A 24,458-nucleotide genomic window follows, 5' to 3' on the forward strand; every position below is an offset into this window, starting at 1 on the left:
CACCGTGAGGTCTACCAACGTCCCGTATATACGCCACAGTGAACGGAAATATGTGCACCAAGTCGCTTCCTATATTAGAAGGGTTCGAGCCTGGACAAGATGGTCACTGCTGCCAATCATCGCTCCCTGTCTTGGACTGAATGCAAACCTACAGAAAAACCAAAGCATACCCGCTCCGGCATATATAACTACCAACACAATAAACCAACATGACATCCCTCAGTCGCATCCTCGCCCTGGCACCTGAGCCTCCCACAGAGCTCGGCCGCCTGCGCGTGCTGTCGCCCAACGCCGCGGTACGTGTCTCGCCGCTGCAGCTGGGCGCCATGTCGATCGGCGATGCCTGGTCCGACGTTATGGGGTCCATGGACAAGACCTCGGCGTTCGCACTGCTGGATGCCTTCGTCGAGGCCGGCGGCAATTTCATTGACACCGCCAACAGCTACCAGGACGAGCAGTCCGAGACCTGGATCGGCGAGTGGATGCGCGCGCGGGGCAACCGCGACAGCCTGGTCCTGGCGACCAAGTACACGAGCGACTACCGGAGCCACGCCCTGGGCAAGGGCACCGGCGCCGCGAACCACACGGGCAACTCGCGCCGGGCCTTGCACGTTAGTGTGCGCGACTCGATGGCGAAGCTGGGCACCGACTACCTCGACATCTTATACCTGCACTGGTGGGACCATACGACGTCCATCAAGGAGATCATGGATAGTCTGCACATCCTCGTCGAGCAGGGCAAGGTTCTCTACCTGGGCATCAGTGACACTCCGGCCTGGGTGGTCTCGGCAGCTAACACGTACGCGGCCGCGCACGGCAAGACCCCCCTTCAGCATCTACCAGGGGCGCTGGAATGTCATACTGAGGGATATGGAGAGGGACATCATCCCCATGGCTCGCATGTTTGGCATGGCACTTGCTCCGTAAGTCCGTTTATATGTGTTATGAATAGACCCAAACCCTGTAATGAACTCATATTGACAATTGAACCAAACGTACAGGTGGGATGTTCTAGGCGGAGGAAAGTTCCAGACCAAGGCCGAGCTCGAGCGCCGCAAGAACGCCGGCGAGGGTCTGCGCAAGCTGTACAACGAGGGCGAGCAGACCGAGGACGAGGTCAAGATGAGCGAGGCCCTCGCCAAGGTCGCCGCGGAGCACGGCACCGACTCCGTGACCGCCATCGCGCTGGCATACGTGCGTGCCAAGGCCGACTACGTGTTCCCCTCGTGGGCGGGCGCAAGATCGAGCACCTGAAGCAGAACATTGCGGCGCTGAGCATCAGGCTGACGGAGGAGCAAATCCGCTACCTGGAGAGCGTGAAGCCGTTCGACGTCGGGTTCCCGCACGATATGCTGGGTCCGGATCCCAATATCACGGGGAGCAGCGCCCGGTTAAACCGCGCGGGTAATGTAGATTTCCCTCAAGCCCGCCAGCCTAGTTCGATCTAGGTGTGCGCTCTCATTGTGCAACTTCTTGTTGGATAAAAGGCAGGGACGTACGTGCGAAGTGAACGATTCAGAGAATCATTGACTCTTTGAACGCCCATTGCGCCCATCGGTTTTTAAATGGGCCTGTCTGTTCGAGCTTTATTCCAGCACTTAAGCCTGGTTAGTATTGGGGATCTACTGTATTGTAAATCCTTAAAGACAATAGCGGAGCGGTAGTTGTCCTCTAAGAGTAATAGACTGTACCCTCGCTTTTTCATGTCTCTATCTTCTCACCATCAGCCCAGTCATTAGTGGTTGACCTTGGATCAGGTAGGAATATCCGTTGACCTTAAGCATATCAACGATTAGACGTGCTTTCAGGGGGTCCAGAGGGTTCACCTCTCGAATAGATAAGTAGCAATACTGCCGAGAGGACTAAGCTAAGAAATGGTATTACTATTATTAGTATATTCGATCAAATGATTCGATCAAATGGAAGTTGAAGTTTGATATCCGCTGAACGATACCCTACACGGGAGGTTCGCCCGTGGGTGCGCGGCTCCTGCTTCGACCAAGTGCGCCTTCTCGAAATCTACATGCGTCAGATCCCTCTTGCTGTCTCCGTCGATCTCGTTATAACATTCCTTGATATCGAACTCGCGGGCCAGGAGAACTAGGAACGCCTTCAGCTCCTTCATGACGAGCTGCTGCCCCGTGCACAGGCGCGGGCCGTACTCGAACGGCCGCCAGGCGCCCTTGGCCGGGTACAGCTCGTGCCCGGGCTCGACCAGGAACCGCTCCGGCAGGAACTCCGCGGGCCGCGCCCACACTTTCAGGCTGCGCTGGATCGCGTAGTGCAGCATCTGGACGGAACAGCCCTCGGTCGGGTACTGGTTGCCCTGCGCGTCGCGCAGGACGAGGTCGCGGTGGCCTTGGCGGATGCCGTTGGCGGCGGGGAACAGGCGCATCGTTTCCTTGATGACGGCCGTGGTGTAGGGGAGGGCGTTCAGGATGGCCGGGTTCGTGCTGATGGCGTTCAGGGCGGCGTCCGGGCGCTGGCCGAAGACTTGGTCGTGCTCGGCGCGCATTTTGCGGAGGGCTTCGGGGTGGTTCCAGGCGGTGTAGCAGCAGTAGGCCATGGTGGAGGCGGTTGAGTCGTAGCCGGCGAAGAAGAACATGCGCATCTGGGAGCAGAGCGTCTTGGAGAAGGCGGCGCTGACGTCGGTCTGGGACGAGGAGGTGCTCTCTTGGTTCATGTATGATTCCAGTGCGACATCTAGCAGAGACTTGAAGTCGTTTTGCTCGTCTTGGGTCTTCTTCAGACGCCAGGCTTGTAGCCTTGTATCGATCTGTGACTTGATATGGTTGTCAAGCATGCGACTGTTGTTCCACAAGTTGAATACCTTCATGGGGTTCAGTTGGCCCAGGTTGTCCAGGGGGTTGTTGACGGCGAACTTGAGCCGCAGTTGTCGTAGCATGGTGGTAGCAAGCGGGTGAGAACCGTGCTGGGTGCCTAGATCGGCGTTGAGAACCAGTTTGCCGATGATGTCGTTCATCATGGACAGAATGAGCGGTTCGAGGACGAACATGCCGCTGCCGCTGCTGCCCCCTTCCCTGGCCTTCTCCCGGAGCTTGTCGCGGAAGATGGCCATCTGCCCGACGACGAAGGGCACCGACGCGTCAAGGTTCTGGTTGCTGAAGAAGGGCAGGAAGTAGTCCCGGTCCCGCTTCCACGCGACGCCGTTTTGGGTGAAGAGCGACGCGCCGTTGGTGATGGGGTGGAACCAGGCGTAGAGCTCGTCGGGCTTGGCGGCGCCGACGATCGGGTGCTCGACGACCTGCGTGGCCAACGCTGGGTCCGTCACGACCAGCATCGGCCAGGCCATAGGCGTGAAGTCGACATAGTAGGCGCCCTGGGGCGCGTGCTTGGCCGCCAGCCGGTTTAGGATGTAGACGCTGTGCGCCTCGGGGGCAGCTCGTCTACGGCGGACTTGGCGGCTAGGAGGTGGCCCATGAGGGTGTTGAAGGGGGGCATGGGCTGCAGGGAGTATCAATATTTGGTCGAGTGATGGCCATTGGCCAATGATTCCATGTGACATACCTTGCCTTGATTGGCGAGTCTCTTCATGAGACTTCGTTTCTTCCATGTGTCCGCCAAGAAAGCTACGGCTTGTATAGCGATGACAGCCAACAGCGTGCCAATGCAGGCATTGACGAGAAGCGGGGAAGTCGCCATATTGCCGCTCACCATATACTGTCACTTCAATGGCTTGCGCAATATATCAGAAACTCATACAGTCTCGCAGGTAGCGATGGATCTGATACCCGAGTTTGAGTATCAGAGTTGTCAGTTTATATAGAGGTTAGGCAGTGTGACTAGGAGGCGCCAAAACTACAGGTGGGTGGGTAATGGATAGCGTTGAACGCGAGTGCACCCAGTGTTTGCTTCAAAGGCAGGGACGCTATTAGCCATTAAAATTGTCCATCGAATAGCTCTTCCAGGGATCATTGTAGCCTAAAATCCATCTGCTTACGGATGCCACCTCAAATCATCATCTAGCTGCTCTGCATCGAATTCTGGGAATCGGCACCGCAACTTCGAGGAAACTAGGTAGGTACTTACTCAAGTACTTACTTAAGTACTTATATTGGGGTATTTACTCTGCATATAGACCATTCTTTGCGCCCATCCCTTGTTCAGTAATCTCCGCCGCCGATTTCTCATTCTCGCCCAACTCAACGGCCAGGGCCTCGACTACCCGAAGCTGCGCGCCGGCGCCGGTAGTCTGGTACTTGCCAAAGGCAAACACGCCCACGCGCTTCTGGAACATCTCGTCGAGCTCCTCGAGCGTGCGGCCCTTGAGCTCCGGCAGGACGAAGAAGGCCCACGTCGCCGCGATTAAGGAACCCGCGCCCCAGACGAAGCCGATCTTGCCCTGCAGGCTCCCATAGCCGGAGTCCTGCATGTAGGGGCTCACAAACGTCACCAGCACGCCGACCGAGAAGCCGCTGAACGTGGCGGTCGTCACGGTCTTTTCGCGGACGGCGAGGGTCGGCACCTCGGCGCAGACGATCCAGACACTATTGAAGAGGTAACGCAAGGTTAGTTTCTATTGGAGTCCAACTTTAGGAGGTCTGGGCTTGGTCACTTACCATGATGCCCATGCGACGGCTTGGACAAATTGCCAAACGAAGAGGCATGCCAGCGCACCCTTTTGGGCGGCGAGACTCTGCGCCTGGAACCCAGTGAGCCCAGCCAGAATGAACATGCATGCCGCCATGATGCAGGCTCCCCCGACCATCAGAGGGCGTCGCCCGATCTTGTCGACGAAGTAGAAGGCCATGCTCGACGCCACACAATTGACAAAGTAAAGCAGGATCAGGACTTCAAAGCTATCCTGGACGCCGATCGATTGCAGGAACACGACCGCGTATTGGATGATGAAGGAGTTGCCCTGCGCCTGCTGGAGGCATTGCACGCCAGCCGAGATCGCGGTGCGGCGCAGGTTGGTGCCGGTGAAGGTGTCGGGCCACGACGAGTGCGCGTATAGTTCCCGGTCCTGTTCTTCTGCCGCCACGAGCAGCTGCAGCTCCTCGTCGATGAGGGCCCCAGGGGTTCCGCGTCGGAGGAAGTGCAGCACCTTCCGGGCCTCCTCGTTGCGCTGCTGGCCTATGAGCCACCGTGGCGATTCGGGCAAGAAAATTCCTCCGAATATAAGGACGGCGGGGATAATGAACTGGAGGATGATCGTGACGCGGTACGCCCATTGATCGGTTCGGTCCTTGAAGCCCCAATTCGAGACGGCTGCCATCGTGGCCCCAACAAGCTGCCCTGGGTACAAGAAGTCAGAGAGCGGCTCCATGAGGCGTATTCCGTCAACAACTTACAGAACTGATATATATTTATCAATGATCCTCGGATCTTGGCTGGCGCTACTTCGCTCTGGTAGGTCGGAACGACACTTGAAGCCCAGACCGTATTAGCCAGTTGCCCCAAAACCGGCAGTGAGCACCATCGGGGACTTACTTGCAGACCAACCCCATGCTGACACTGTTGATGATCCGCCCCGCCATGAGCTGCCAGAACTTCCCGATCGCAGTCACCTGGACTAAGATGCCGACAACGGCTATGGCGGCCGCCAGCAGGAAGGTCTTGATGCGGCCGTACTTGTGGCCAACAAATCCGGAGAACAGACACCCGAGCGCAATGCCGGCCATCGGGGCGCCGCTGCCCGCCGACTGCCAAGAGGCGGGAATCGAGTAGGTCCCCGTGACGGTGTCGAAGACTCCAAAGTCTTTGGCGAACTGCTGCATGCCCAGGAAGCCGGACCAGTAGCAGTTATCCCAGCCGAACCCAGCGCCGGCCAGGCCCGAATAGCCGCTGACGGCGATCAGAGGCAGGGTTAGCTCTTTGCCCAGGTCGCTGGACTTCCATAGCGAAAGAAGACCCATGATGGCAAGCCGAACAAAGTTGTTCCTCGATCGAACCTAAGAATGACGCGGCGGATTTCAATGAGTCCCACGAGCATGCCAATCCATTAAGGCCGGTATTAAAGAACTTTATCACATCTTTCAAACCCCGCCTTATCATGTCTCACTTCCCTGCTTAAGGTGCAGGGAACTTGATATGCCGGCATGTACGATCCCGATAGTGGTGCTGGGCGTGCAAATCCCCATTGAGACAGGGGCCCGAGATCCAGATTCGGAACTCCTGTGCCTACTGTAGATTGGGTTCTGATAAGTACATGCTGCACATATGGCATCTGCTCGCATATCCCCACCTCCGCAATCCAAGTTCCTGCCCCAGATATGCCAACAAAGATACTTGGGGTTACTGAACGGGTCGGGCCCACCCCGACAACCGCTTCCGCCGTGCTTCCGGTGGAAGACATCCGATAGCTTCCGGTGATATGCAAAGGAGGATATACAATATGCCAAGAAGGTTCCTACTGGCTAACAACCCTCTTACGTTGGCTGCGCGCTTGTTTCGACATTCGACACTATTATCTATTCAATATGGCCACCATTATGGTATCACCAACAACCCAGCCAAACTTGAATATATACCACAAGGGATTGCTCATGTATTCTGGCAAGTAATAGTAGTGCTAACGATGTAGCAGACTTCCCACTTATCCTGAGCGGTTCGGCACAGAACGAACATCTATACTTGCTTCCTTGCCACCGAGTCATTGAATTTCCTTGGCTGTTGAGTGTAAACGGCAATTACTGAAAGAACCCGTTACCTACTATCGAAGCCGACGCGTCCCCGCCATTGCGCTCCACACTCGCTCTCCAACCGCTCATGATCGACAGCAAAAGTCTCTCCAGTAGCCAGTCCGGCAGCGCCCCGGTACTGACCCTGATGAGCTCGTGCGTCCAGTACGCCGTCACGACACTCTTGCCGCACCCGACGCGGGCAAGGATCGCGCGCGCCGCCGTACGGGAGTCGGGCATGGTCAGGGTTCCCGCACCACGGCGCCATGAGACATCCGTCACGTCCCCGAGCCGCACGTACATGATCTCGACGTTGCTTCTTTCGTCCCCATTCCCTTTCCTGTCATCTATCCTGGCGAGTCTGTCCTCTAGAGCCAATGTTTCGAACAGCGCCTTGTTGAACGCCTTGCACGCCGAGTACATCGCCGTGAGCGGCATGCCCACGTCGGCCATGGACCCCACACTGATGATCAAGGCGCCGCCGGGGCGGTTCTTGCGGAGTTGGGGCAGCAGCGCGTGCGTCAGGTGCATCGCGAAGAGCGACTCTTTGCTGACGGCCTCGGCGTTCTGGCGGGGCGAGTACTCGAGGAAGTCGCCCATGAGCGGGTTCTTCACGCCGCCGCCGACGTTATTGACCAGGACGGTAATGTGTAGGCCGTCGAGCTCTTTCTTCGTCATAGCCTCCACATCTAGGCCCAACAATTGGCCCTTATCATGGTCCCCGCCAGAGCCAGCGCCCGTAGATAAGCTGGTAGCGCCGCGTACGAGGCTCGCGTCCGCCACCAGTAGGCGGAACGACCGCGCCGGGTGCGCTTTCTTCAGCTCCGCCTGGACCTTCTCGAGCTTGGTGGTGTTGCGACCGTGCAGGACAACATTCAGACCCGCGGTGGCGAGTTCCTGGGCGAGAACACGCCCAATACCATCCGAGGCGCCAGTTACGACGGCCCACGGCTCCTTTTGTTGCTCTTTCTCGTCTCTAACGCTGCTGTTGCTGGTGCTGCTGTGGTATACGTAACGGTGAAGCTTTGACGGCGTCAATAGGTACAGTCTGACCAGCTTCACAGCTCCCGACAGGGTAGATAAAGTCCAGACAAGCCCTACTAAGGTGAGAATAGTAGTCAACATCTTGTACTCCTACGATGTGCTGGCGAATAGAGTGTTGCGCCAACCCGACCGTCGTCAATTGACTATGAACGAAGTGCGAGTTAACCAAGCTAGCAGGCAAATCGGAGACATCGGTGGCCCACAGCGCTGCGTATTTCATACGACCCCGAAGAGGTGGGCGGTCAATGAAGGGTAACTCTCGGTGGATAGGGACTTTTCCGTTTCTGGCTGGAGACTGGCCCATCGAGCCGCAGTCTTCTGGGCTGGTATGAGTACAGGGTATCATATTCACACCATCTTGTGTCCTTGTACGCACAAGTCCATTTCTGAAAAAAAAAGTTACAATGAGGTGTACCTTCAAGAGTACCAGCCCAACACAATAATGCTCTTGAAACCCTGGCCCTCAGTGTCCGCATACATCGGGAGATCTCGAATTGGGTCTCTTAGGACGTAAGAGACAAGTACCCGGCTTTTACACATGGGAGCTGCACCTGAGTCTTTGGGGAAAGCATGACGAATTTCAACGTCCGCCACAAATGTCTTCGGCGATTTCCTTTGACGAATGGGCAGACTACATCGCCGCATTGACGATAATAGGGGCAGTATTTGCGGAGAAGTCAACGTTGCACAGCCTTTCGTGGCTTGGAAATACATGACATGTACACATACAGTAGCCCGAGCCGTGTTCGACGACGGGAACGCATTTGAATTTTCATGCACCGGTGAGTCACCTCGTTACCGGTGTGGTTTTACAAGATAGCCAAGACAGATGCCTCGATCTCCTCGGTAAGTACGAGGTACACTACTTAGTATATTCACGATTCCTGACCACTTAGCAAGTACCGTCAGTTGTCGAGGCTCTTAAAAAGCCCAACGGAAACTCCAATTCGTTCCACTTATTACATTTGGTTTCTGAGTACGTATCCGAATACTACGACTTGAGAACAATGACCACATCAACTGAAGCACAGGGAAACTTAGAAGTGAACATATCAACTTGAGCGGCACGATCTGCATGTATATTACATTAAAAGAACGAATCGGTGGCTTACTCTATATTAATTGGCTGTAGGGCGCCACGAATACGCATGTCCACCTCCTAACGGCTCACACCCGCGTGAAACATGCATCCGCCACGGGACGGGTACAGCAGTAAGGGAACCAATAGAACTTCCTTTTCAAGTCCAAGGGTTACCAAGCTCAGGAGTACAGTCCGCGGGTGCGCTATGGTATATCGTCACACTTGTATGGTCGCCAGAAATCAGAGGTCATAGAGGTCGATTCGTGTTTTACGCCCAGTCGGATCGACACGGCAGCCATGTTGATCCTAACAGCCTTCATCCCTCTGTTTCCCCAGGGAGCCCGGGCATCAGAGGGACTCACTTCTATTTAAGGACACCTAAGCCCACCGATTGCCTACATCATAACCTAGCTCTTCACTCAGTATCTCCCCAGCCAAATTCATCATGGCATCCAAAAAGGAGGCTCTGAACGGGATTGTCCGTCCTCAGGCCACACCTGGAAATACCTCCTACAACATGACGGCCACCCACGAAGACAAGTCTCACCAGATCATCTCGTCTTACTTCATTGGACCTCAGGCCGAGAACCTAGGCTACTTCAGGGATAACATCCGCGTTATCTTGAACGAGCTCGAGAGTGCACGGCATGACTATTTCCCGGGCGATGGGGTGTGTAGCGAACAGGCTCCATCATATCACGCCTATCGCTTCGGATGTACTAACTCATGTCATATAGAAATTCATCAGCGAGAAGACGCAGCAGACGAAGGCTTTCATTCGATCCCAAGCCAAACTCAAGAATGCAGTCCAAAAGGCCTCCAAGATCATTGCCAGAGCCAGCATTCCATTCTGGTCGCCTCGTTATCAGGGACATATGTTGGTCACTCTTTGATACTATACACGCGAACATCGTTCGTTGCTGATGACGAGCGCAACTCTCTAGGTGCACCGACATGAGCATGGCATCGCTGCTGGGCTACTTCATGACCACTCTGTACAATCCCAACAACGTCGCCATCGAAGCCAGCCCCGTCTCGACCGTGGCAGAGATCGAGGTTGGAGAGCAATTGTGTAATCTCTTTGGTTACAACACTCAGGAGGACAACCCCGAGGCTCCTACAGCATGGGGCCATGTGACTTGCGGTGGTACAGTGGCCAACCTCGAGTCCATGTGGTAAGATTCTAAGCTCCATGAAGACTAAGAACACGTGCTGATTCGTAACTTCATATAGGGTTGGTATGTACTAAACGCAGGCACATGGACTATATTACGTTAGGAGACTTACCATACCACAGCACGGAACTTGAAGTTCTACCCACTCGCACTCCGCAAAGCATTCGGTCCAAATCAGAAACTCAACTTCCTTTCCGAAGAGTTCTATGTCGGGACATGCCAAGGAGAGCGCAAGCTCTTCACCCACATGTCGAACTGGGAACTGCTGAACCTGAAGCCCAATGACATCCTCGACCTTCCGGACCGGCTCTATCTGGAGCACGGTGTGTCCAACAAATTTCTGTCAGAAATCATGAACGAGTTCACCATCCAGTCGACAGGGAAGGACGAGTTGGAGCGGGAGTTGGGCTTGACGAAGCCGTGCCAATACATGCTGTCGACTACCCGACACTACTCTTGGCCCAAAGGAGCTGGTGAGTCCACACTGTTCTGTACCAACCCAATTACACGAGGTACTAAGGAACGTACACTACGATAGCTATTTGCGGCATCGGCTCTGACAATGTGATCGGCATCCCTGTGGACCTCGGGGCGCGTCTCGATTTGGGAGAGCTCGAGAAGAGACTAAGGAGTAACTTGGAAGCGAAGCAACCGGTGCTGGCGGTCGTGGCAATAATCGGCTCGACAGAAGGTGAGATACCCACGCGGTATAACCCCTGAATATCTCAGCAGGCTGACTCGAGTTCATGTTGAAGAGGGTGCCGTGGACCGACTAAGCGGCATCCTTGCTCTGCGCAAGCAGTTCCAAACCGAGGGCCTGTCGTTCGTGGTTCACGCCGACGCCGCATGGGGCGGATACTTCTGCTCCATGCTGCCCCGGAACTACGAGCCCGGGGACTGCACTAACCTCCCTACCGAGCTGGGCGCGGCCGACGGGTTCGTCCCCGACTCGAGCCTGCGTGTTGAGACCCAAGAGGACCTGTATGCCATGCGGTTCGCCGACTCCATCACCGTCGACCCCCACAAGGCCGGGTACATCCCGTACCCGGCCGGCGGGCTTTGCTATCGTGATGGGCGCATGCGCTTCCTGGTCACTTGGACCAGCCCGTATTTGTCGCGTGGCTCCGTCACGAGTATTGGCATCTATGGCGTCGAAGGAAGCAAGCCCGGTGCGGCGGCCATGTCGACGTGGCTCGCTAACAAGACCATTGGCCTGAATCCAGAGGGCTACGGCGCCCTCCTGGGAGAAGTTACATGGACTTGCACAAGGGTATGGACCCGACTCCTTCTCTGCTTGATCACTTTCCGTTTGGCTGCTGACTTTTGACCGCGGCAACAAACACACAGCTATCGGCAGAATGGGCCTCTTTGACGACCCCACAAAGCCCCTTTACCTGCGTCCCCTTCAATATGCTTCCCTCCGAGCTGGGCGAGCACACAAGCGAGGCCAAAATCGAAGCCGAAAAGACCCGCATCCGCCACGAAATCGTCAACAAGAGCAACCACGAAATCGTCGCCGTGGATGCGACGCGGCCCGACGACGGCGAGTACAGCAAATCGATGACGCTCATGCGGGCTCTGGGGTCCGACCTCAACATCAACGCCTTCGCGCTCAACTTCCGCCGCGAGGACGGGTCCCTCAACAAGGACATCGAGGAGGCCAACTACCTCATGTCGCGCGTCGTCCGCGCCTTCTCCGTCGAGAGCCCGACCGACAACCCGACCCAGATCCCGCTATTCCTCACCTCGACCGAGTTCTCCGACGAGCTGTACGGCAAGTGCAAGGAGAACTTTGTGAAGCGGCTCGGGCTCTCGCCGAGTACGCAGGATCTGATGGTGTTGCGGAATGTTGTTATGTCTCCGTTCCCGACGGACCAGAACTTCATACGCAAGCTTGCTCAGACTTTCTACGATGTTGTCGAAAGAGAAACCGAGGTTCGTTCGCTACCTGCACGCCACTTTCATTCTTTGGGACCAAACTAACAATAGTCCCATGTAGATCGTCCGTCAGCGCAACAAGTTCGCTCCGGATATCCATAAGTTCCTCATCCAAGGCATCGAGAAGATCTACCTGATCCACCTGCCCATGTTCCACGAGGCAAACCACCGCCGGCAGCTCATTGTCTCGGCCAGCTTCGACGCGGCCGCCAAGGCCAAGTACGACATTTTGAAGCAGGCGAACCCGACGGAGCCCCTGATCCTCGTGACCACGAAGAAGATCTTGCTCAAGGACGCGTTCAACAAGAGCGGCAAGTTCCAGGCGAATATCATGACAAAGGCGTCGTATGTCTCTCTCTCTACCCCCTTTTTGACCATGCCGACTGGGACATACGTGGTGGTGGGTGCCAAGCAGACGCTGATGAACTGGATAGCGGCATCATCCTCCAGGACGTATACGTGTCCTTGGAGGCGAAGGTTGTCACTCGGCCGCTGAAGTCCAAGCGGCGCCTCGACAAGTATCCAGATACGTACATGCCATTCTACCTCTACGGAACCGGTAAGTCTCGCAGTTGCTGCAATTACCAAACCTCGTGGCAGTGTCACCGGTAAACTGACAGAGAAACCCCAGCAAGCGAAGCCAACATTGACCACATCATTGTTCGCGCACCCAACACGCAGCTGTCTGCGGGCCGCTGCCAACTTCAATTCTACCAGGAAGTTGAGGATGAGAGTACCATCTGGAAGAAAGATCTGGTTCTGCTCATGGAAAATGTCCGCGAGGAACCTATGCAGCCATTCCCATCGAACAGCGAGATCGGCAGCAAGAATGGCGCCATCGTATCCCACGAAAGCTTCCACGTGGACGCGAAGAAGCTGGCGGCCAAGAAGCAGGCAACCAAGCTCAACAACATGAGTGACGGAGTCGAGAAAGCACTCAACGGCGGCATGTCAAATGGCGCGACTAACGGGGTCTCTGCTGCTCCGGAAGACGCTTCATACAAGGAAGCAATCACCCGTCCCAGGGGCCAGCCGAAGAATGACCAGAACGGCAACGGGGTTGAGGCGCTGAAGCACGACGAAGACACCGCGCCGAAACTTCACACGGCCGCTAAAGTGGTGACCTCGGAGACCCGAAGCGCATCCGCGCGAGGATCCGAGTTCTTCTTCCGCCCCGGCGCGACGTTCCAGGTCAGCGTTTGGAAGGATCCAAGCCGATCTGCCAAGACCTTCGACGTTAAGAAGTTGGTAACGGCTGACAACTTTGTCGGCCGTGGCACACTGAAGCTTGGGGACAGCGTGTATGTCGACAGTGAAGCGATGAATGTGGACCGCTTCAAGAAGGTTGAGAATATTAGCGAGTGGCGCCATGAGTTTGATCAAATCGGCAAGGAGTTGCTGTGAAACAGGGCAAATGGTTCCGAGAACATGTACCCCTTTCTTACTTCCTGTAATTCAAAAAGGTGCGGTTGGTGGCATTGATACGTGGTAAAATTTGGTATAACTAGCAACCAACGTCACCAATGACGGAGAAACAATACGCCTAGGATACAATCATTTGATCATGAAAAAATTCATCGCTGAAACCGAACCCGGAACCAAGTTAATCGAAGCTGAACATCCCGTTCTTTTGTTTATACCTCGTTGCTGGGATAGGCAACCTTCGTAGTCGAGTTGAACTCCTCCTTCATCGTCCTCACGCTCACGAACCTCGTCAAGAAGTTGGCGCTTCCGGCCTTGTCGTTGGTGCCGGACGCGCGGGCGCCACCGAACGGCTGCTGGCCGACAACAGCACCCGTGCTCTTGCAGTTGATGTAGAAGTTGCCTGCCGAGTTGCGCAGAGCCTCCTCAGCTGTGCGGATGGCTTGCCTGTCCTGTGCGAAAACCGATCCTGTCAAGCCGTACTCGCCCGTTGTGTCGACAACCTTGCAGATCTCTTCGAATGCCTTGGGGCCGGCATCATCGTAAACATGGATGCAAAGGACGGGTCCGAAGAGCTCAGTGGACAGGAGCTTGTGGTTAGGGTTGGTGGTAGCATAGACGGTGGGGTGGATGAAGTAGCCCTTGCTGTCGTCGTATTTGCCTCCAATAACAAGCTCAAGATCGCTATCGTTCTTGGCCTCATCAATCACGCCCGAGAGCTTCTTGAAGCTGTTGGCATGGATAACCGGTCCGTTGAAGTTTTCGGGCTTCGAAGGCTCGCCCACCTTGAGGGCCTCGACCTCCGCTACAAGCTGGGACTTGAACTCGGGCCACAGAGACTTGGGTACGTAGGCGCGGCTAGTAGCGCTGCACTTCTGGCCCTGGAACTCGAATGCACCGCGGACGGTTTGCACGGCAGCATTTCGGATCTCGGCAGTGTTGTGAACCAAGTGGAAGTTCTTGCCACCAGTCTCACCCACGATACGGGGGTAGCCCTTGTACCTGCCCTCAGAGGTGCCTTGGCCAATCTGTCCAAACAGCTTGCGGAAAATGGCTGTGCTTCCTGTGTAGTGTAGAGAGGCAAAGTCCTTGTGGGCAAGAACCGTCTTAGTAACCTCCTCAGGGGGACCGGGCACGAATTGGATAACGTTCGGGGGCAGACCAGCCTCGAGGAGGATCTGGTAGAGCAGCCAGTTGGAGGCGATGGCGAAGTCGGACGGCTTCCAAACGACGACATTGCCCAGAAGAGCGGGGGCGCCAACAAGGTTACCTGCGATGGCAGTGAAGTTGAAGGGGCTGATGGCATACACGAAACCCTCGAGCGGTCGGTATTCGACACGGTTCCAGACACCCGGGGAGTTGTGCTGAGGCTGCTGGGCATAGAGTTCCTCGGCGTACGCGACGTTGAAGCGGAAGAAGTCGGCCAGCTCCGCAGCCGCATCAATCTCGGCCTGCCAGGCATTCTTGCCCTGTCCCAGCATGGTAGCAGCCATGATATCATAGCGGTACTTGCCAGAGATCAGGTCTGCCGCCTTGAGGAAGACAGCTGCGCGATCGGCAAAGGGCAAGGCCTCCCAGGCGGGCTTGGCTGCGAGAGCGGCCTCAATAGCGTTATTGACATCTGTAGGGCTCGCGAGGGAGTATGAAGCTACAGTCTGTGAATGATCTGAGGGGTTCTGCTGTGTCGCGGTCTGCGAAGATTTGATCTGAAAGGAGGTTAGAAGTGCCGATCACATCATGGCCAATGGGAACTATATCATACCTCTTTGCCTCCAATTACGAGAGGCACCTCTAGCGGAAGGCTCTTCTTCATAGACTCGTAGGAAGCTATCAGGCCTTCTCGCTGCGATGAACCCTTGGCATAGTGGTGCTACAGGCATTGGTAAGTATAACAATCTCGAAGTCTTCGGACGGGAGGTATACTTACGTTGGGCTCGTTGAAGACCTTGGGGGTCTGGAAAGTTGCCAATTGGACAAGTCTTGGGCTGCTGGTGCTCAAAGACCGCGTGGGCGTAAGCACAGAAGGGATCTGTCGGCGCAGGCCGCATCTGGAAGTCGCTTGCAACCTGGAGGTCGACTGCAATGCCCTCACGGCTTGCAGGTTGGGAGATCCTCTGAACCCCGCCATGATGATGAATGTGAGTGAAGCGACGTTAGAGAGGTCGATTAGACAGCCGTACAGCACGCGAAAAAGTATCACAATATTGTATATATTACAAGGACAGATCTTGGGTATACTACCTCTTCTCCGAAATTCTGAATATCAAATAGGATCAGGGGCCCTTTTGAAGGCAGTTTGGAGATAGTACGAGAAGGGTTGAACTGCAGGGCGCTCGCTTTGTTGCGGCATTGTGCGGGGCTCTGGCAGTCCATCGGGATTGACCAATGACGCTATCCTGGCCCCGATAACGACTGTGGGGTAGGCTGTAGCCCAGTTTGAAGCCGAGCTCGGGATCCTGCAGCAACATGCACGGCAGGCCCAAACATGCTTGAGATCACAGTTCTATGCGATTCAGCACCTCCTATCATCGGACCCGTTTCTCGTGCATTGGCCCTCAAAACGTCCTTCGTGGCTGGGGGAAAGCGGCTCGACCTGCTAGGCGCCTATTCAAGTTCGGCCTGAGTCGGTCCACGGCGAGTAGGATCCCTCCCATGTGGAGCAACCTATTCTTGTTAGCTCATCGAGTCTGGAGATAAAGGAGTCAATTGAGCTACGAGTTGGCACCTATCCCGTTTATCGCGGTTGCTTGCAGCCTGTAGGTTAGTTGTAGTGTGACGGGCTCACGGCCGAGGATGGGATGGCCACTGTCGCCCTCCCTGGAATTATGCTGATGGAATGATGAAATTTATGTTTTGTGCCTCTGCCTTCTGCAGGAAGCGTCATGGAAGACTGCTGGAGTCGGCTTCTAGGAACATGTAAAAGGGGGCAAGACGTCGTGTGTAGCACCTCCCCAAGTCCCACGACATTACTCTTATTTCGATTAACAACAGGCAACACACCAAACAGGCACTGCCCTTCAGTGCTCTCCGCCAGAGCTGGGTATCATCTACTCCTCTTTCCACACGCCTTTCTCTCAAGACACCATCCAACACTGCTGGGAATCACAAAACATCGTAATCCCCCGTCACTCTCACTTCCTCTTCGAACACAATCAAATGGCGCAGTTCAGGCACCTAGAGCAGGAGGATGATAGGCGCTCCAACCAAGCTCTATTGGCTAGCCCTGCGGACTGACGGTGCCGCGCTCCCAGTGTTTTGGGTGCCAGGCCTCGCCGTGCCTGCCTTTGATGCGTGAGACCGGATAGAGCGAGCCTTGTGGCTGGCGTACTTCCCAGCTTCGTAGCTCAGCGCTGGAATCGTCAGGCCATAAGGCTGAGTGAGCCCTTCCGCGTTGTGCTGGTCGATCTCGACACGGATGCAGCAATCGAGGGATCCGTCATTGCCCTTACCATGCGTCTCAAGGCGCGACGCTTTATGGTCAGTTCCTGCGTTGCGCTCTCCCTTGTGCAGGAACGAATGGCCATCCTTCCCCTCGAACTCATTTCCAGTAGCAGCAGCAGCTTTTGCTTCCGCATCACCGTTGGCCGTTGCTCCGCGATTGTTGGGCGAGTTTTCCGTGATGATGGCAAAGTTGCGGCTCGGCATTGTTACATGATTCGAGCTGGCCGTCTTGTTGGTGTCACCGGGGTCCTTGTTGAAGAGATTCATCAGGGTCTCATCCGTATCATGGTTGAGATGGTGAATCTTGTTGCGTCTCGCAAGAAGATTGGCAATCGCATTAGGCGGTGGCTTATTGACAATAGCCGACGAGATGACGTTGACGATGTATCTATGGTCTTCTTCAGCAGGAATGTGCAACTTGGGGTTCGAATAGAACCGGCCTAGAGCAGCCAGATGAACATCGCCTCCCAGGATGGTAACTCGGACCGAGTGCTCGGCGGCAACACCTTGCAGTCGCTCGATGAACGTATTGCGCTCCTTCTTGTGAGTTCTTGCTGTGTAATGGTCGTCCAAATCATCGAGGAGATCGACGCTTCCGTCGAAATGATTAAACACACCACCGCCTTTCCAGGTCTGTTAGTCTCCGGTGCATACATGGTCCAAGATATTCACGTACCAAAGCCAAAGCGTCTGTTAAGGAACTTGATCGGGGCGATCATTGGGCTTGAGAAAATATTCTCCAACCAAGTGAGACGCTATATATGGTCAATAGGATTCAGTTGCGATGGACACAGTAGACTTACAGGATACGCAATGGGGATTCCGAGAAGGACGATCAAGTGTTTGTATCCTTGGCCCGACTGTTCGGCGGTCGAAAGTTCTTGTCGGAGTCGATCAAATATCATATCGTACGTCTCAGGGTAGTTGACCTGATGGCGGGTTCGCTCTGTCCGCGCATCGACGCCCACAAAGGCTACTCTGGCTCCCAACCTTGCGAACATGTTCATGGAATGTTCGGCAACATAGGGACCCGGCTGTTTGCCAATAATGTAGCCTTGTTCAGTGCCTAGAGTTTGCTTGGCGACAAAGGTGTCCTTGAGTTGAGCATGGTCGGCATTGTCGCCCGCCTCCATCGTCTGCGGCGCATCTGTGGTATAGGTCGAAGACGGGGGCGCAAGATGATGCTGGAAGAGCATGTAGTATTTGTGCGCGGTACCACCAATGCCACGGAACACATCGCACTTCATGAAATCGTTGACGTAAGATCCGAATCCGTCGATAATATCGTGATCGTCCCATATGTTGAGCGCCGGAATTTGCCCATTTGCCGTCGCAAAAGGCTCAGTTGAGTACCAACGGATGTAGTTGTTGAGGTAGTAATCGTCGCAGGCTTGCCGGAGTGACTCCGGGAAGGGGTAGTCTCTTCGCGCCTTCGGATTTCCAATGTCCGTCCAAGCTCGAAGAGGGCCGTCAACTCGAATTCCGTCGTTGTAAATCTGATCACCGCCGCCAATCATGACATGAAACGGGTTTTCGGCATGGCGGCGCTGGACGTCGTTCCACAATGCGGCACCACTCCACGCATCTTCGTCGGTTCCCACGCTGAAGCCGTTGCAAGAATGGAACATCATGCGCATCGACTCGCTGGCAGCAGGCACAAAGAAATAGTTGACCTTAGGCTTTGTTGTGCTCTTGTACCGTACATCGGCAATTGAGTAGGCCCATTTCGTCTCGGCTTCGTGAACATCGCAAGTAAGAGGGAATTGCCAAAAGGTGTTCCGGGGATCAGAGTACAAACAGTTGCCCGCGACATCCGTTCCGTGATCACTCCTGATACCATTCGCGTCGTTCGCCAAGGCCGACTCAGCACCATTTGCTTCCACGCCTTCTCCGGTAAGACCTTGTTGCAAGCTGCGGGCTGCCTCGACACGCCCAATGTTGAGGGTAGGCTTGAACTCCTGAGTCTTGCCTCCCCCTTTGGTGACGATGAGAGCGCTACCGTACCAGACACCATTTTCCATGTGTCGGAAGTTGATCAGGGGACCACACACGACCTCCTTCCCGTCGTCGACCGCAGCAGTATCCGCAGCGCCATCGTTGGCACCATTAGTATCGCCAATCACGATAGGCTTGAAGTTGCCCGTGTCCTGTGTCGAAGGTCGGTCGCCTTCAACTCTCGACTTGTTCAGGAAGCTGCTCAGGTCCTGGGTATCGGCGCTCGCAAGTTGCGCATCCCGGGGAACAACGTGGCGGTGGAACGAAGACGACTCTTGATGTCGCCATTGGCTCGCAGACGCATACTGGCTCGAATGATCGGCTTCCGCAAGGGGATCCCTGTCGGCATGCGACGACATGTTGAGCGTCGCTAGTAATAAAAAGCGGTCGCGCGTAAAGCAATTGAGCGTTCTGAACAGGCGCTTCTTGTGGGAGCGTCACTGGAGGAGAGACTGTCGGTCACAACGCGTACAGCAGCTGGAGATTCTGTCGCGCCGGCAATTGCCAAGATTATTGCTTGCGTTGCTAGCAGCTGTGATCGGTAACCGTTACGCTGATCAGCAACTTAGACGGCTTAGTTGCCAGAACGCGAAAAATCACCGAGGGTATCACTTGGACGAGAGATCGAGGACTGGTAAGATTTGAAAAGGACGAGCGGCAGTGGGCGTGCCGTATATATCGAGAAGACGTATGCCAAGCCCGCGAAATATCAGGGCGATTCAGACAGGGGGAGCTTCCAACTTGGCCAAGCGGTACCAGAGCCAGTCGGGCCGCACTCAAAAAATAATCTGCTGCTAGGTCCTAAGGGATACCAGATAAAAGAGAAGAAAGATTGCTTCAAAGGAATGCAGATGAGGAAAACTATATGCATCATGTCACGAAGGAGGAAAAGAAACCACAACGCCAGACATGCTGCCAAGACGTCACAACAGCAATTGGATGTTCCTTTGAGTCTCACGATGAGCCGTCACCATAGAGACCGACCAAGGAGAAGGAAACATGATGGAGTTGGTTTCCATGGCCAGCAAACCAAACCCCCATGCAAACGACCATTCCCTGCACCTCCCCTGTCCGTTTAGTCCTGAAGTGGGCTGGTGGGCTTCCGGGTATGTGGCCCCAGCTTCCTCGAATCCTCTTGCAATCTCGGAAAGCAAACACGTTGATTGCTTTCATGCAGCATTCCGTAAGGCTGCTAACCCGATAAAAATATGGAATACATTTGATTGACTGAGGACGCGTCCTGGAGTTCGACTTGATTGCGAAGTAAATTGAATTGACCGTCCGTCCGGTCTGATGCTGTCCCGTCCCAGCTTCTCTCAGCCGATGACCCTATCGACTTTGGACGAAACAAGACTTGAATTAGCGAGATCAGTCTGTCTGAATCATATGTACTACCTACTCTCTATCAAGTAGCGGCGATTGTACTAGTGTAAAGCTGGATCATTCAGGTGCGATGGCTGTTGCCAGTATCCTGGCTTGGCTCTGCACATGCAGGACCTGGGATCAGTTGGGAGAGCCAAGTCGGTTTAAGCGGCATCCTTGTCTGTGGAAGCTCGATGTCAGACGAACCGTTTCTTTGTTCCAATTGGCTCTGAAGGGCAATGGGGTTGGTCGCTCGTAGGGTTAAAGCCTTCCATGGTTCTCGATCAAGCAACGGTTGCGTGTAGGAAAGCGATACGCCAGTTCAGACACGAAAAGCCTGGTCCATCTCTGTAAGACATCCAGAGGAAGGTGCATACGCAATCATCATCGGCTCCCGAAACCTCAGTAGATGCGCTCATGACATTCGAAGACATGTGTTGACTTCCATATTACACCACAACCCCGCGACTGATCTATGCACCTTGGTCACCCGGCTCCCTCCCCACCAAATCAGTCCAGCAGATGTAGCGTCGCGTCTGTCGGAGACGGGCCCGAGCCGTTCCCAGATGGAACCGTTGTACGTATCTCGAAAGTAGATCTTCCAGATGCCAGTATCTTAGGCTATTGCCTCTCCCCCCATTATCAAGTCCCAAGTCGGTATCTTTGAGGAATCGAAGTTCTTGCCAAATCGCTCATCGGCATATTTCCTCTCGACATAGCGCATTGCAGCGTCCCTGATCGGATCCCAACCTGTTGCAGAGGTGCCAAGAGCCCTAGGATCTGATGCAAGTGCTTCTACTGCTTCCTTAACCCATCCGACGCAGTTCCATCTAGGCACGCCAGGTCGTTTCGGTATACCACGGAAGATTTCTTGGAGCCGGTCCTTGTCATTGACCTTTGCAATCATCACGCGGACGAGCAGCCCGTTCACCGGGGCCATATGAACCTCTGTCTCCTCATACTGCCACATAGAACCGACGACACCATTCTGTGACCCGACGAAGTTCTTGACGTGGAACTTGGTGCCCCTACTCGCTCCCGATTCGTTCTTTGGTCCGACGATGAACGACCAATGATACCTACCATGCCATCAGTTTAATATTCGAGCCAGTTGCTGCGCAGCTTCGACATACTTATCCTCGAAGTTGGGCATCGTCGGAGCTCCCCACGCGCAAACAGGGCGACGTACAGCCGCGGTTTGTTCGAGGGCATCAGACAAACGAAGCGCCGAGGTTCAACTGCTCTGCTCTGCGAACCTAACCAACCATAAAAAGCTTCCAGGAGTAGTTAGAACCTTCGATATTACCTAGAATCGGCCAACAACCAAGAACAAACCAAGCTGGAATTATGTTATACCATACGATTACCAACAGCCAGGTTCTGCTTTGTTGCATAAATTTTGCAAGGCCACGAATTGGGTCTTTGGGCAGATGTTTGGGTGCTTGTGTGGTCTGCACCCCTGCAGCAGTTAGTTACAGCACCTTTGATCTAACTTCCACCTTCGAGAAAGAAGCTCGCAAACACTGCAGTCAAGGCCAAGATTGGATCTTTCGGGGATCTAACATACGATCTCTACCATAATACGAAAGTCCCCAACGTCTTAGCTAACCTCACGGCACACTATACCTACATGTATTGCCATTATATCGGGTAGGTCAGGGGTGATAGTCTTTCGAGTCAATAGTGGCTAACTGGAGTGTCTCCTCAGGTCGGTCACAAGGCATTTTATTAGTATTTTAGGCTATAAAAGTATGGCGTGGCGGTGTATACTGATCCTCCAAGCCTTTTCGTCTCGTATGCAAGAAGACTGTATATGATATTCAATGACCACTGGTAACTAAACAAGTCGGGTTGATGACACGAGGATAGCCACTCCAAGGAAGCCATGAAGTGATTAGGTGCTATCAGGTATGCACCCATCAGGACCAGATCCGATGTAAGTGTCGATTTGCTTGCCCTGCCTGCCCACCTCCGGCTGCCGGCTGCAGCAACTAGCAGCCGGGGTAGGGAACGGTGGGACACATCAATGATTAGCGATGGCACCTGCACTGGGGGCGACTTGACTTGACTTGGCCCACTGGAACATGGAATTTGCGGGCCCCGGTCCTTCCGCAGGCATTGCTATGGTGCTTTTTGGGGCTTCACCTCCAGTTCGCTCTAGCACTGATGCATTTCGATTGATTGATGGATCAATTGCATTGATGCACTTCCCGTCTTGCTTTCGAGACATGACCTTGCGCATATAGCATTATCGATCTGGAGTTGCGCTGTTGTCGTCGCGTTGCAAGTCTTCCCTCTCTTTCCCCCAAATAGTCATTCGTTACGTGTAATATACCATCCTCTCTTGCCCTGCCTCTCGCGACAATATCTTGCTGTACAGTAGTGCCCGGTCCGTCCTCGATTAACTCGACTCAATTTATTTCCACCGCAGCAACCGAAACCAGCCCAATCGGCCGTGTGAAACTCTGTTATTGGAGGCATGGCCACCACCCGACCCAGCGTGGCTGACGACGCAGCTCTACTTACGTCTCCAACATCAAATACTCTGCCGGGCCAAGCTGCATCTGTCCAGCCCGAAACTGGCATCAAGGACGTGTTAGTCCTCGGCCCAGGCATGTCGTTGGCTTTCAAGGGCGATTCTTTGGTGATAAAAGGCAGGTCACAAACACCAAAAGCTTAAAGCGCACTGGCAAGCCAGAGACCGACATCAGCCTGACTGACCGCGAGCCGAACAGACAAAACCCTCACGAAGAAACAACGATCCAGGATCTGTGGCATACCTATTGGCGCATCGCCCTCCGAGTATGTCGTCCCCTTTTACAACGTCCTCTGGGCCGAGCTCCTCGGAAACGCCGTCTTTATCGACATTGCGACCATGTCGAAGAAGCAGACACGCCCTTTGAAGCTCACGTTTGCCATCCACGATGTCTCCGAAGCCGCCATCACCCCGTGGATCGAAGAATTGTTGAACCGTGCATACGCCGGCGCTCAGAGGCGGAAACGAGCGAAGGTGTTGGTCAACCCACACGCCGGTCCGGGAGGCGCGGTCAAGATCTGGGACAACGAGGTGAAGCCGATTTTCGACTCGGCGCGCATGGCACTTGACATTGCCCACACCACCTTCTCCGGTGAGGCAGTTGGTCTCTGCCGGGAGCTCAACATCGATGACTACGATGTAGTTATTCCTTGTTCTGGTGATGGATTACCACACGAAGTTTTCAACGGTCTGGGTAAGCGGCCTGATGCGCGCCGCGCGTTGCAACAGCTTGCTGTGGCGCATATCCCCTGCGGTAGCGGCAACGGCATGAGCTGTAACCTGAATGGTACCCCCAACCCCAGTTTGGCCGCTCTGGCTATCGTCAAGGGGGTCCGGACGCCTATGGATCTTGTGAGTCTCTCTCAAGGGGACAACAGAATTCTGAGTTTCTTGAGCCAGTCGCTGGGCATCATCGCGGAGGCCGATCTGGGTACGGAGAACATGCGCTGGATGGGTGCTGCCAGGTTCGACGTCGGTGTCGTGCAGAGGATCTTTGCGAAGAAGACTTACCCTTGCGAAATCTCGGTCAAGGTCGAGATATCGAACAAAGATGAAATCAAGAGCCACTACAAGAAAGAGTACGAGAGTGTTGACCACACTACGCGTAAGGAGGCCACATCTAGCGGTCGTGCTGAGTCGACCGAGGATGACTCGATGTCTACCTCTGCTGAGAGTGGAGATGGTCTTCCGCCCCTGAAATATGGAACCATTAAAGACAAAGTACCGGGCGATTGGGAAACTGTCACGCTCGAGAACTTGGGCAACTTCTACTGTGGAAATGTAAGTTCTTGCCATAAATGGCTTCTTCAATTCTGGACTAACGGGTTCCCAGATGGCGTGGATGGCGCCCAATGCCAATTTCTTCTCCGCGGCCTGTGCCAACGATGGCCTCATGGACCTCGTCACCAACGACGGCAACATATCTCCCCTGAAATACTTGGACCTAATGACCTCCGTTGAATCCGGCCAATTCTTCGACAAGCCCGCTACCTCGTACAAGAAGGTGGTGGCGTACCGCATCACACCACGCTCCAAGGAGGGCTACATCAGTGTGGACGGCGAGCGTGTGCCTTTCGAGCCATTCCAGGCCGAAGTGCACCAAGGCCTCGCTACGGTGATTTCAAAGAACGGAAAATACGAGGCCCCTGGGCCCATGGGGTGGGAGAAAGCCGACCTAGCAGCTAAGGACACAGTCGCAGCGGCGCCCTAGTATTCCCGCTTTCGACAGAATGTTCGCAAGCTTTTTGTTTATTATAAAGCGAAGAAAAATTAGAACGACAGGGACGAGAGACGGAAGACGATATACCCATATAGAACAT

General features: G+C 54.6%; 9 protein-coding genes across 9 annotated transcripts; 3 read left to right on the top strand and 6 right to left on the bottom strand.

The window, feature by feature from the left end:
• Positions 1-209: 209 nt before the first annotated feature.
• PG997_006567 (aryl-alcohol dehydrogenase Aad14) lies at positions 210-1,448 on the top strand (the record flags this gene model as incomplete). Its single annotated transcript, XM_066810882.1, has 4 exons — positions 210-799; positions 834-923; positions 1,002-1,194; positions 1,242-1,448. The coding sequence occupies 4 exons, from the start codon at positions 210-212 to the stop codon at positions 1,446-1,448; spliced, it is 1,080 nt and encodes a 359-aa protein (XP_066669805.1).
• Positions 1,449-1,915: 467 nt separating this feature from the next.
• PG997_006568 (cytochrome P450) lies at positions 1,916-3,663 on the bottom strand (the record flags this gene model as incomplete). Its single annotated transcript, XM_066810883.1, is given in 3 exon segments — positions 1,916-3,407; positions 3,419-3,465; positions 3,529-3,663. The coding sequence occupies 3 exon segments, from the start codon at positions 3,661-3,663 to the stop codon at positions 1,916-1,918; spliced, it is 1,674 nt and encodes a 557-aa protein (XP_066669806.1).
• A 421-nt stretch (positions 3,664-4,084) lies between these two features.
• Positions 4,085-5,879, bottom strand: PG997_006569 (uncharacterized protein; the record flags this gene model as incomplete). The annotated part of the gene is made up of 4 exons (XM_066810884.1): positions 4,085-4,508; positions 4,581-5,259; positions 5,316-5,389; positions 5,455-5,879. 4 exons carry the CDS (start codon positions 5,877-5,879, stop codon positions 4,085-4,087), a joined length of 1,602 nt encoding a protein of 533 aa, XP_066669807.1.
• A 774-nt stretch (positions 5,880-6,653) lies between these two features.
• Positions 6,654-7,769, bottom strand: PG997_006570 (uncharacterized protein; the record flags this gene model as incomplete). The annotated part of the gene is made up of 1 exon (XM_066810885.1): positions 6,654-7,769. One exon carries the CDS (start codon positions 7,767-7,769, stop codon positions 6,654-6,656), a length of 1,116 nt encoding a protein of 371 aa, XP_066669808.1.
• Positions 7,770-9,214: 1,445 nt separating this feature from the next.
• On the top strand, positions 9,215-13,286 carry PG997_006571 (pyridoxal-dependent decarboxylase conserved domain protein; the record flags this gene model as incomplete). Its single annotated transcript, XM_066810886.1, has 10 exons — positions 9,215-9,439; positions 9,507-9,646; positions 9,714-9,916; positions 10,067-10,417; positions 10,483-10,635; positions 10,700-11,214; positions 11,292-11,879; positions 11,944-12,227; positions 12,317-12,441; positions 12,514-13,286. 10 exons carry the CDS (start codon positions 9,215-9,217, stop codon positions 13,284-13,286), a joined length of 3,357 nt encoding a protein of 1,118 aa, XP_066669809.1.
• Positions 13,287-13,516: 230 nt separating this feature from the next.
• On the bottom strand, positions 13,517-15,432 carry PG997_006572 (Aldehyde/histidinol dehydrogenase; the record flags this gene model as incomplete). The annotated part of the gene is made up of 3 exons (XM_066810887.1): positions 13,517-15,010; positions 15,067-15,174; positions 15,232-15,432. 3 exons carry the CDS (start codon positions 15,430-15,432, stop codon positions 13,517-13,519), a joined length of 1,803 nt encoding a protein of 600 aa, XP_066669810.1.
• Positions 15,433-16,514: 1,082 nt separating this feature from the next.
• On the bottom strand, positions 16,515-19,099 carry PG997_006573 (uncharacterized protein; the record flags this gene model as incomplete). Its single annotated transcript, XM_066810888.1, has 3 exons — positions 16,515-17,368; positions 17,422-17,500; positions 17,549-19,099. The coding sequence occupies 3 exons, from the start codon at positions 19,097-19,099 to the stop codon at positions 16,515-16,517; spliced, it is 2,484 nt and encodes an 827-aa protein (XP_066669811.1).
• Positions 19,100-20,718: 1,619 nt separating this feature from the next.
• On the bottom strand, positions 20,719-21,255 carry PG997_006574 (uncharacterized protein; the record flags this gene model as incomplete). Its single annotated transcript, XM_066810889.1, has 2 exons — positions 20,719-21,181; positions 21,236-21,255. 2 exons carry the CDS (start codon positions 21,253-21,255, stop codon positions 20,719-20,721), a joined length of 483 nt encoding a protein of 160 aa, XP_066669812.1.
• Positions 21,256-22,581: 1,326 nt separating this feature from the next.
• Positions 22,582-24,349, top strand: PG997_006575 (Sphingoid long chain base kinase 5; the record flags this gene model as incomplete). The annotated part of the gene is made up of 3 exons (XM_066810890.1): positions 22,582-22,756; positions 22,838-23,919; positions 23,972-24,349. The coding sequence occupies 3 exons, from the start codon at positions 22,582-22,584 to the stop codon at positions 24,347-24,349; spliced, it is 1,635 nt and encodes a 544-aa protein (XP_066669813.1).
• Between the last annotated feature and the right edge of the window lie 109 nt (positions 24,350-24,458).

Source organism: Apiospora hydei (genome assembly GCF_038363865.1).
Source record: "Apiospora hydei strain CBS 114990 chromosome Unknown utg000005l_segment0_segment0, whole genome shotgun sequence".
Classification (NCBI taxonomy): Eukaryota; Fungi; Ascomycota; class Sordariomycetes; order Amphisphaeriales; family Apiosporaceae; genus Apiospora; species Apiospora hydei.